At 41.9% G+C, this 12,589-nt stretch overlaps 1 protein-coding gene across 1 annotated transcript in view; it reads left to right on the top strand.

The window, feature by feature from the left end:
- The first annotated feature begins 11,144 nt into the window (after nt 1–11,144).
- xylt1 (xylosyltransferase I) overlaps nt 11,145–12,589 on the top strand; it is a 77,405-nt gene continuing 75,960 nt past the window's right edge. Inside the window, exon 1 of the mRNA XM_005735796.2 lies at nt 11,145–11,491. Coding sequence (XP_005735853.1) covers nt 11,213–11,491 — 279 coding nt within the window. The 5' untranslated portion in view covers nt 11,145–11,212. The remainder of the gene's footprint in view (nt 11,492–12,589) is intronic.

Genomic DNA, 12,589 nt, shown 5'->3' on the forward strand with positions numbered 1-12,589 from the left:
CACAGATCCGCTGCAGTTCGCCTACAGATCCACAGAGGATGCCATCGCCCACGTCCTACACACCACTCTCAGCCACGTGGACAAGAAACAGGGTAACTATGTGAGAATGCTGTTTGTTGATTACAGTTCAGCGTTTAACACAATAGTGCCCTGCAGACTGTTCACAAAGCTGAGGGATCTGGGACTTAACAGCCGTCTGTGTGCATGGGTGTTGGACTTCCTCACTGGCAGAACTCAGGTGGTGAGGGTGGGCAGGTGCTTCTCCAACAGCATCACCATCAACACAGGAGCACCTCAGGGATGTGTCCTCTCGCCACTGCTCTACTCCCTCTACACTTCAGACTGTGTGGCCACCCATGGCTCCAACACCATTGTGAAGTTTGCTGACGACACAGTGGTGTTGGGTGCCATCTCCAACAACGATGAGGCGGCCTACATGGATGAAGTGAAGAATCTGGCATCGTGGTGCCAGGACAACCACCTCCAGCTGAACGTCAGCAAGACCAAGGAGCTGGTGGTGGACTTCAGAAGGGGTCAGCACAGAGACTACAAGCCCATCATCATCAATGGAGCTCCAGTGTAGAGGGTGCAGTCCTTCAAGTATCTTGGTGTCCACATCTCCTCAGACCTGACATGGGCTGCCCACATTCAGGTCCAGACCAAAAAGGCTAGGCAGCACCTGTATCACCTACGACAACTGAGGAAGTTCAGGGTCTCTCCAAAGATCCTCAGGATTTTCTATACAGGCGCTGTGGAGAGCATCCTCACACAGAACACACAGCTGTGTGAAGGACCAAAAAGCTCTCCAGAGAGTGATCCGTACAGCAGAACGCTGCTGCAGGATTGCTCTCCCCCCGCTTCAGGACACCTACACCAGGAGATGCCGGACTAGAGCAGCGCAGATACTGAAGGACCCGTCCCATCCTGGCAACAAACTGTTCCAACTTCTGCAATCTGGTAGAAGGTTCCGCATCTTCCGGGCAAGGACAGAGAGACTCAAGTGGAGCTTCTATCCCCAAGCCATCCGTGCCCTAAACACACACACCCGCCCTCTCACATCATCTATAATTGACTGAGACAGGACTCTTCCACACACTCTAAACCAAGGCACAATGTACATTTCAATTCCTTTAATTTTAAATATGTTTATATTGTCTATCCTGTAAAATAGTCAGATGTCTATTCATATTAATGTACAGAATTCACCTGCTTGCTGCTACTACTGCACATTCACCCAGTGTATATACTATATGTCTGTATATATATATATGTAATGTTCTTCCTCTACACACACCCCCCCCCCCCCAATTTTTGCACATGTCGAGGAGCGTGTCAGGCTACATTTCACTGTGTGTTATACTTGTATAACTATGCATGTGACAAATAAAGAGCCTTGAACCTTGAACCTTGAATATGAAATGAGACAGTTTTAGAGGTAAATCGGCCTTTCGGCTAAGTAGGTATGCCATTTTCTTAAAGCAGACCATCTAAAAATCTAAAAAACACTAACTAAAAATCCAACTCACATATTTTCTACACTGTAGTGTGTTTTTTTTTTTTTTTTTTTTTTAAAGGCACAAGTTAACTGTCTTTTTGAGAAGGATTGCCTCATCCTTTTCACAGATGTTAATAATTTAAGTCCTAACTTATATGATGATATGAAAAAAAGTCCTCATCTTGTTTGGGGTAGGCTTAACATATTAGTATTTGCCTTTTCCACAAAGAAGCAACTTTCCTTAGCATTTAGATAAGAGGTCATTTCACAGTTAGGAAGTTTCCTGTAGAAGGACAAAGGACTCTTTAACCTTGTCCTGTGTCCGATTCTGTAAATCCTCTCAGTGACCGTTTGCTAAGCTCACCCACTTAGTGTTGCAACACACATGTAATTTACAGTGAATGTGGTGCTATATTTAAACTTGGAATGTACAGTAATTAAAGAGTACACAGAGATCTAGAGAAGAAAAAAAACAACAAGACTGCATGCAGCATTGTTCATGAATTTGCAAAGTGGAGCTGTTAGTCTTTTTTAGAAAAAGAAATGCAACTGTCTTTTAACCCCTGGTTGGTTTTAATGTTTGAATGCATATATAGACAACACAGAGCTAATATTTGCAATTTAGCATTTGTGTTTCTAAGCTGTGTCTATTCACCAAAAGGATTTTATGGTGTAGTGCCTCTCTGTAACCCCTATTGCCCTTGCATTGGCAATGCAAGAGTCACGTCTGGACTAATTGTCTGCATCAAGGCATGCCTGGGTTAGCTTGGGAGATGGTTTTCACCAGACTTTATAGCCTCTTTGTCTTAATAACATTTAAAACAAAATCTGTGTTTTTAAGAGCTTTCAGGACAGTGTCCACTGTAATATTTGGAATGTGAGTTGGGTCAAGAGGAATCAGTTAATCAAATAAAGAGCAGAAAAGAGCAGCTAACATTGTTCATATCTCTGATAGGGAGCGTCTTGGATTCTATTATGCAGATACTCCCTTCCTTCCCTTTCTTTTTTGATAATATTACCAATAGCTTTATTGAATCAAATAATAAGCATAATGCTAAGCTTTTTGTTTGTAGAGGGCCATTTAGTCGGTGGGATAGCTAAAACCAAAATGAACAAAAAGCGTATCGCTTAATACTGAGCTCAAGACTGACATCACCTGAAATGTGTACCATAGACCATATGGCCATGTACCATATAGCATTTTATTACATGTTAAACAAGTAAAGTAAATTAAAATAAACCTTTATTGATTGTGAAAATTTTTTTGCAAATATAAAACTGGATTAGCAAGGTGCCCTCAACTTTTTGATGGTGCCGTTTTCAGGCTTTGACACAGCAGTGATTACATGCGATGACACGTCTTATTCTTTTAAGCATCTTAAACATTACACAGAGAGTCTAGCAGCTTCTTCTCTCCTGTGCATACCGTGGCCTCAGCTATGTATGAACAATGTCTGCTGCTTTAGTCTCTTGTCATATCACGGTGAGAGAAAAAAAGACTCCCTCTGGTCCCCTGGGGCAGCTCTGTCAAGGACACCTGTCTGCTACTGTGTTTCTCTGTGTTCGACTGCACTCCAGTCAGCACGCTGGCTGATTACATAAAACACTGAGTGCAATAAAGTGTCCTACAGCAGGACGCCTAAGGCTTCACCAGTCCTGTTGTGCAGGGCCCATCCAAGTTCCTCTCCCTCCTGTCCCAGACTCACTCCACCAGCTGTCTGCTCATCTGTCCTCCTCTCTGCCTCGCTGTTATTTATTCCTCAAAAGACACAGGCGGGCTGTTTGAGAGGACAACTGCATGCTTGCTTCAATATCCCAGCAAGTTCTTCTGGTCAGTCGATGTGTGTGTGCCTGTCTGGTAGAGTGACAAAGAGGTCGGCTCTAATTAAAATCAGCATTTGTTGCCGCCGGGAATGGTAACCATCGTTGTGGCGATAGTCAGCCCACTTGGTCCCCTAAGCAACAGAGCTACAGCTAATGAGACGGGAAGACATGGCTCTGCTGCCAGAGGAGCAGTGCCGCTCTCTATCTAATATTATTTTTTTCTTTTCTCTGGCTTTAATCTCTTCATATTGAGTTCATAAATGGTTTTGTTTTTCCTGCTCGCTGTCTTCCAGTGATTATAACATCATCTACCTCTCTCTTTTACTCTTTACTCATTTAGTAGACCTATAGGCACACTTGCCATGCTTTGATTATGTTTTCTATTCTCCCTTCCATTTTCTGACTTCACCCCTACTTTCCAATTACATCTATTTTCGTCCTTTAACTATTCTTCATCTGGCTCTTCTTTCATTTTGCTCTCATTTGTTGCATTATGTGCATCTCCTCCCTCACTGCCTTTCCTTCCTCCTTCCTTGTTCTCATCTCTGTCGTAATTAACACCTTTACTTCTCTGCAGTTTGCAGCCTCTCTTCCCTCCTCCTGTCTCTCACTCCTCAACAAAGTAAGAATTAACATTTATAAGATGCTCAAATATTTTTGGAGTGCCTGCATGCATATAAAGAGATTTTGAAATTCAGTGCAACAGTCTGCGGTCTGGACCCTTATCTCTGAAATGTTCGCATTGTTTGCCTGCAGAAATGTCACCAAGTTAATCACTTGCATGGCAATTCAAATGCTTCAAGAAATCTGTATGATCAGAACGCAGATTAGGTGTTTCAAAATGCAGAAACCTACCGAACTTTACTTTTTGACAAGGACTTCACTCAAGCTCCATTGACATTACTTTTCTTCCCATCTAACTGCATGATAGAAGCAAAACAAATTCATTTTCCTCACATTTTCCTTGAAATGGCCCGCTTCTTTTTAAAAGTCTTTCCTAAGCGAAAAGTCTTGTACAAGACAAACTCGGAGTTAAGCTGAAAATAAAGATGGAAGCCTGAGGATGGTAAGAATGTCTTATTGCCTTGTCACAGCGTTAACAGCTCACATTCTTTGTCTTGTATCAAGCTGTGGTTTGGGACTGCGTGTGCTTTGTGTCTGTGTCAGTCAAGGCATTCCTGAAGATGAAAAACTGCAGTGTGAACCTCAAAAAGATAATTTCATACCCACTACAGCATATACTTTACTTTCCAATTCTGTGCAGGATATATTCACACAATGACTAGTGTCAGAATTTTTATCAAGAATATTTTGCCCATTCTACTTCAATTATGTTGTTTTGACTTTCATTTAGCTACCAAGTTGCCAAAAAGCTATAGCCACTGTCTGTGTCCCACGTGTCTTCTTATTCATTCACCTCGGTGTTGTGTTACTCCAAAACAAAGAAGAATGAATAGCTCTCATGAAAGACTCGATTATGAAATAAAGTCGCTAGTGATGTCTCATATATCCAAAAGCTTTCTGATCCTTAGTGCACAACCAGCACTTAGGATTTAGCCAGGGTCAAAGAAAAAATCAAAGCACTATAGAAGTACATTATTGTTTAACGACATGTTTAACTGACGTGAATAACTAACCCAATTTCAATCCCAGGTCCTCAAATAAATTGATTATAATGGATGATGAATATAATTGGATACAGTTTTGTGTCATTTTTCTTTAGTGCAGAGGATAGTCTGATAATTAGTGTATTCCCTCAATATTGGGCACATTGAGTGTTGTAGGACACAGCCATGGAAATGCTGGAAAATCTTGTTCCAGCTGGGAAAAGTTATTCTTTCAATATGCATTCAACATAGTATTGAAAATCAACACTAAAGCCTTGAAAAGAGCATTTAAATATCTCTTTTCAAGGCTTCCTGACCACTCAAAGCTATTTTACATGTATTCACACCAATAACAGCATAGGGGGCAATCTGGAGTTCAGTATATTGCCCAAGGATACCTTAAAACATCAAAAAGAGGAGGTGGGGATCAAACCACTGACCTTCAAATAATTTGGCAAACCACTCTACCTCGAGAGCCCTCGTGCAACCGAGGAAGTGGATTTCATGTGCAACTTCTTGGATGTGGACAAATGGGAAGGTGTAAAGGTCTAAGTAAGTTTGACATGAGCCACAAGATTGGGTTGGAGCCAAACTGCAAGGCCTGCGGGGTGCTCCCAGGCAGCAGGGATAAGAGCCTACTAACAGTGGTTCAAGTAGGTAGGCACAAACAAGTGATGGGGTGTTGGGGGATGCTGGAGTCCACGGTAGCTCATACTCCCAGCTTACAGGGCATAATGGAACTGCTGTAAAGTAGATCCTTAATAATACAGGACACATTTAGAGGTCTCAAACAGCCCATGCCTAAGTGGGCCTGGACTGTTTTGATATATAGCACAGTAGGTTTTGGTAGACATAATGTTTTGACACAATTTTTTTTAACTCTCCGGACAGTAAACCATTTTAAATTTGCCTTTTGAAATGTTTTTAATAGTCATCCTCATTTTTCTTTAGTCGCCTAAAGCTCAATCACTTATTCAACACCACAGAGTAAACATGATAAATGCTTCAAATAGGCAGCAGGCTATTTTTTCATTTACCAATTCTCAGGGTCTGATGTAACTGTCCCTGGTGTGTTATGTCTTGAAAAATACTCCCCGCATAGCCCAGCAGCTTGCATTAAAAGCTTCAGTTTATGCTTGAATGTAAGACAGATGAAACTGGAACCGTTACATCAAATAGAGCTGTTCATTTTGAGTGATTAGACAAACTAATGGTATGGCTGCTTGAGCTTTAACATCAACAGGCTCGGTATGTTGGATCAATAGTACTTGTTGATCACGATGTCGCAGTTGTAAGCCACAACACTGTGAGGGTTTTACTTTCATCATCACTCATTCTTGTGATGTGTCTAATCAAATTTAGGTTTAATAATCAGTGTGTGAGTGGATCAAACAGCTGTATGCTATGTAAAAGTTGTTGCTTTTAGACCAAAAAACAAGACAAAGTTAGTGACTTGCTAATAAACACTGTCAAGTATTTGACCCCACCATGGCTAAAATAAGCTGAAATTAGAGGGATGCCTCCCATGGTGTAGTTGTTAGGGCATTTAAGGTTGTTGGTTCAATTCCAGCCAGAGACAAAAATCTGCCCTTAGGAATATTTTGGAAGAGGATCTAGTAGAAGAAGTCTGCCAATTCAAACATGCAGAGCTACCTTCTGTGGTCAGCCCTTGTGGCAAGTACCTGAAAGTAGGCCCCAAATATGCTAGATTTTCTTTTTATTAGAGTTGGAAAAAAGTATAGAAATAAGTCTGTGTAAATGTTTGCTAATGTTAGATATAACTTTTAGGCTTAACGGTGTTCTCTAGTTTTTTTCACTCTCCCTTAATGCTCAAAATTAGTGAGTTAAGGCAAGAACAGGTAGGAATATGAAGGCTAATCATGATCATAATTATGTAAGATAGCCAGGCACCTTTATCATAAAACATCTGACTGGGAAATGTGAATTTTTCAGAACTCTTCTCTTAAAGAGATGTATATCACAGCCACAGGGAAACTCAAGGCTAAACATCTAGTGGGAAATTGAAGGGATTGTCCTCTTCTTCTCTCTATAGTAAACTAACCAACAGAGAGAGCCTTGTTTTCTGAGTCACCACTGGTGGATGGACTGCAGCTTCATCTCATGGTCAGTTTGCAATACTGGGGCCAGTATACAGTCACCCACGTAAATTACAGTCTTCAGTGGACTTAATGAAATAATCTGAGAGTACATGCTGCATATAATTTAAAAATGTTACATAATATCTTTACATATATAACATGTTAAAACTATTCTCATCCCCTATATAATTTAGGGCACAGCAAGGAATTTATTGTAATGCAGGCAGGAAGTGCACATAAATGTTCTAATATAAAATAAATATGCAAAACAAAGAAATATGCATATATTATATATATAGACCAAATGTCTAATAACTTCTAAAGGAGAATGATCATTTTTAATGAAAGGTCTGTTCGTGTAAACAAAGGAAATTCAATGGCTGTGTGTCAATTAAACTAGGACGTATCAGAATTTGCATTTCCTGGGTTTGACCCAAAAGAACCAACAGAAAATGTAAAATCTAAAACAGTTTGGATGTTTTATAGTGAGTGGCCGCCCATAGGTGTGCTGTAATCCATGTTGGATGGTGTAATGAAGCCCTGATACATTCATCTCCCTGTGATTGGCTGATTGACTGAGCACATTTACTGAGTGTGGTAGCACTTCCTACGGAGCCCACTGAGCCCAGTGGGTAGGCCACTGCTGAAATTCAACACTCAATGAACTTGATTTCAAGATTAGTTTGGATTCAGCTTTAAGTTTTTGCACCCTGTTACACAGTACTCAGCCCTACTTTTGTTATTTTTTTATTTTATTGACTCATAGGTGAAGGTTTGTGACTGCTTTTAGTGATATATTGCATTTATTCTATAACAGGACCAGGTCTTAACCGTGGTAGCGTGAATGTAATCCTACTGTAGAAACGGAGCATAACCAAACTGCAGGTGTAGGTGTAGGTGAAGTATGGGGCTGTGTATCTAAGCTTTCTATCTCTGTTACTCAGAGATAGAAGAGCCAGTAGAGCTCAGGAAGCGTATTTAACACCCATCTCTGAATCACTCCGAAGAGTTCAACTGAAAGTTTGATTGGTATAAAAATATTCGCTCCTCAGAGTGGGACATGAGAGTTATTTGTGAAGCTTCCTACACAAACTCTCAGCGAGCGAATCTCCTTTTAAGTGTGAATGACATCATCAGTGGCAGATTCTTTTTCTTTTTTCTTAGTCTGAATGTAAATGGTAATTAGTAACAGTAGGTGCAGAGTTTGGTGCGGGCTTCTGGTTACTCGTCAGCATTACAGAGCTTTGGATTTTTTCATGGATTCATTTCTAAGGTGTACGTACGCCTTAAGAAATGGTTTTATGTAAGTGATTAAGTGACCTATCCAAGATGAGTCACCAGTCTGAGGAGAACTTTTTGAAATTAGGCTATGAAATTACTGAATAAGTGTGTCACTGGAGTGAAATAAACACAAACACAGTTGCTAGAGAATCAGTGACACTGTGGCGTTGTCACTGGAACTCAAATGGCAAGATTTCCTTTCTTCATATTAACCCGTCATAATACCTTACCTAACTAGCTGTATCACATGTTAATTCAATTCAATTCAGTTTTATTTAAGGTGGTTAGCACTGTTGCCGCACAGCAAGAAGGTCCTGAGTTCAATTCCACCATCAGGCCGGGGTCTTTCTGTGTGGAGTTTGCATGTTCTCCCCGTGTTTGCGTGGGTTCTCTCCGGGTACTCCGGCTTCCTCCCACCGTCCAAAGACATGCAGCTTGTGGGGATAGGTTAATTGATTAATCCAAATTGTCACTAGGTGTGAATGTGCGAGTGAATGTGAGTGTGAATGGTTGTCTGTCCCTATGTGTTAGCCCTGCGACAGACTGGCGACCTGTCCAGGGTGTACCCCGCCTTTCGCCCTATGACAGCTGGGATAGGCTCCAGCGCCCCCCGCGACCCTGAAAAGGATAAGCGGAAGCGAATGGATGGATGGAAATCACAACAACAGTAGCCTCAAGGCGCTTTATATTGTAAGGTAGGCCCTACAATGATACATACAGAGAAAAACACAATAATCATATGACCCCCTATGAGCAAGCACTTTGGCGACAGTGGGAAGGAAAAACTTCCTTTTAACAGGAAGAAACCTCCGGCAGAACCAGGCTCAGGGAGGGGCGGGGCCATCTGCTGCAACCGGTTGGGGAGAGAGAAGGAAAACAGGACAAAAGACATGCTGTGGAAGAGAGCCAGCGGGGTAAAGCTAAACTATAAAGCCATTAAAGATATGTCCTTCTTTATGAAAATGCTAATCATTTGAGCATTTCAATGTCACTTCTAGTTGTTTTGAAATGTATTTAAATTCTCCTAATTTTGAAGCCATTCTGGAACAATAACAGAAACTTTTTGTGTAGTTATGTAGCAGCATTGTCTAAAAATTGACTTATAATTTAATGGTTATGTGGACATTAAAAAAAAAAAACAACAATATGTAAAAAAATAAATCAGTCAAATCTGATCCAATAACAAAAAAACAAAAAAAAAGTTTAAAATGTTTGCTAATTTTGCTGTTTTAAAAGCTTTGAGTGCTTTCACTTTCAGTTTGGTTGTCTCTAGTGGTTTCTGTTTTTTTCTCATGAGTGAGATGTTAAACGCAATAAGCTGCATGTAAATTTAAGATAATAATAATAATAACAAACTGGTGCCATTTGCATGAATATTCGCCACCTGCTGATTGTTAGGACAGCTCCACTCTCCAAACACAGGCATTTTTCACATAAGTCATTTTGGCATGTCACAGCAGGGAAAGCACAGCTGTAAAAGAATAAAATTATTGATGACTGAATTCTATTCAGCTTCCTCAGTTCCAGGCTCCTGGTATTCTTCATGCTGGGTCACTGTTGTGACTTACTGGAACACTTGACTAGATCTGAGCCATTTTTAATGTTTTTAGCAACACCTACGCTTTTTCTACAATGGCAAGTCAAAATGCCTGCTGTATATAAAAAGGCCTGTTGGAGGAGATATTATTACTTTCTTTCTGTCATTTATAAAAAACCTGGGAACCATGGAGCGTTTTAGAAGAGAGAAAGAAAGTGCAAGACAGAGAGAGAGGCCAAAGAGAGGTTTCCTTAGAAATACTGTACAAGTCAAAATAAAATAAACTACCAATGAACTGAAGGATGGGAAAATAGTTTCATCTTGAATCTATCAAAGGGTTTAGAAAAGCCTTGGTAAGATGGTGAATCCTGCTCTCAGTCTATTCTGAAATCGTAATTATGTTGCTGGTATGAAGGAAGAACGTTAGAGAGAGCGAGAGACTCATTAAATCCATGGCAGAAGGTGTGCTACAGTAACCAGTCAATGAGCACTTCTCTTCCACACAGTAACAATAAAAAAACAAAAAGTGGCTGTGTGGACATAATCACACAGCCAGTACTAAAAGCATAAATCTGTGCTAGACTTTATGAATTTCTAATATCGTCATAAAGTCCAAACTGTACATTTTCTTCTCGGGGCAGCCACCATCTCCAGCACTCTTCCAGATCTTACTGGGTGAAAGATTAGTGTGAACAGCAGGTGGGTCTATTGGTTAAAAGGACAGTTGACCAGATGACCAGCCCCCATAATGAAAATTATATTTCATTTTGGACTGGGGGCAAATCACCAGCTTCATTATTCAGCTGTAGCACATGGGGGAGGACAAATGTAATTTTCCTATTGGATCCCAGCTGGGCTGCAGCAAATGTAGTGCAAAGGAGATAATCTTTCTAAAACCCAGAAAGGCCCTAAAAAATTCCACTGGGGTGCATTAGATAAAAGCTGCCAGTGTCTGACAAGAACCCATTTAAGCCTTACTAATACGGCTGTTTTCTGCCCTCTAATGATAGTGACATCGGCCATTTCAAACATTTGCAGGTAGCTATTTGGTCATTACCTGAATTCCTTTAAAAGATGAAAAATGAGACTTCAGTTCCTCTCACGGACAGTGAACAGCAGAGACAGCCGTACAGATGCCGGGAGCATCCTCTGCTGCTGGAAAGCTCACCGAGTTTCACCACACGGTGGCCCTGTGTCTCCTTCTCGACGCTTCTCCTCGCCTCAGCCGCTGTAAAACCGAGACTCCCTCCCTCCTTCTCCACCACGACCTCCTCCTCCTCCTCGTCCTCCCTCGACTTCCACTCTTTCCTCCCGTCGCGCTGCGCAGAGCCACAGACGGTCCTCCAGCTCCGTGCAGCCCGGTGCGAAGATGGTCGGCGGCTTGTGTGCTCGCAGGCTGGCCCGACGGTCGCGGTCCGCGCTCATAGCTGCCCTCACGGTGCTGCTGGTGCAGACGCTGATTGTGTGGAACTTCAGCACCCTCGACTCCGGGGAAGAAAGAGAAAACGGAGGGTCAAACGTGCGGGAGAAGAGGGACCGGGTCGCGGGCAACAAAGCCGCTGGCAGCCACTATTTCCAGCACGGGGACAAGCAGCGGCAGCATCTTCCTGCGCCTGGGAGAGGGGGGTCTCGCCACACACAGCAGCCGGTAAGACAGAGGCGCTGCCGATGTATTCATATCGTATCCCCCGCGAAAAAAAAGACTGTCTCGCCGGGGATGAATGGGGTTGGCAGGCAGGTCAAACATCTCCACGCACACGGCAGGGCCCAAATGAGTGTTTGAATTGTTGTCAGTAGAGCAAAGGCTGTCTCGCAAGGAAATGATAGGATGTCAGATGCAAAGCGAGCCCTTTTTTTTTTTACTCTACCAGTGCTGGGAGACTGGCATCCTCGGCTGGATGCTCGCTTTGGTCTGGAGCCACACTGCACCGTTTGAACGTCCGTTTAAATGAACGCACTCGTGTCCAGACTTGAGTTTGAAATGCCAAAGCTGAGTATGAAATCTGGAGTCAGCCCGCACACACGCTGCTCTCTCCAGTGTGGAATAATAGCACAGAGGGGTAAATCCTTCTCTAAATAAGGCTGTTTTAATAGCAGAGTCAGTGGCTGAGGTTGTAGCCTATACCTGTCATACTCTGTTTGGTATTTCAAGTCAACTACAGTTGCTGCATGGCTCAGCAGCACTGTCTCAGCAGGCCAAATAGAAACATAACCTAATTTGCAAAGTAGTTTTGGAGTGTACAGAGAGCCTGTTTGTGAAAACAGGAACAGTTTTATTGGTTGTGGCAGCGTGAATCACGAAGCACAAGACAGACGTGGAGCCGAAACAAACTCCCAGACCAGCATAATGAACATCTTGAAAACAATATGAATAAATCAATAATACTAAATCAAGTTAAGTTATTGCCTGTGGGAGTGTACCCATTTACAGTCATTTAGAGAATCTAATTTCACGTTTGACTCTTTGAAAATCTTAAAAAAAAAACTGGCTTCTACAAATCCAAATATTTATTTGCAGGTTCCACAAAATGACATTTTTTGCCAGAGGCTAACATACTGAACGGTTCCACAGTTCTTCCACACATCGTTTGATTAATTTTCACAACCTGATGTATCAGATTACATTCTCGAAAACCGAGCTTCTGACTGGGGTTCTTGTCAAGCAGCTAGGTTGCCCTGAAAAAGTTGGACACCGTTGTTCCTGGCAAGTGTGCAGTAGTTTCCCTTCATAAAGCTGCCAGTCATT

The sequence above is a fragment of the Pundamilia nyererei genome, unplaced genomic scaffold (assembly GCF_000239375.1).
Source record: "Pundamilia nyererei isolate P.nyererei 1_Seehausen unplaced genomic scaffold, PunNye1.0 scaffold00065, whole genome shotgun sequence".
Lineage (NCBI taxonomy): Eukaryota > Metazoa > Chordata > Actinopteri > Cichliformes > Cichlidae > Pundamilia > Pundamilia nyererei.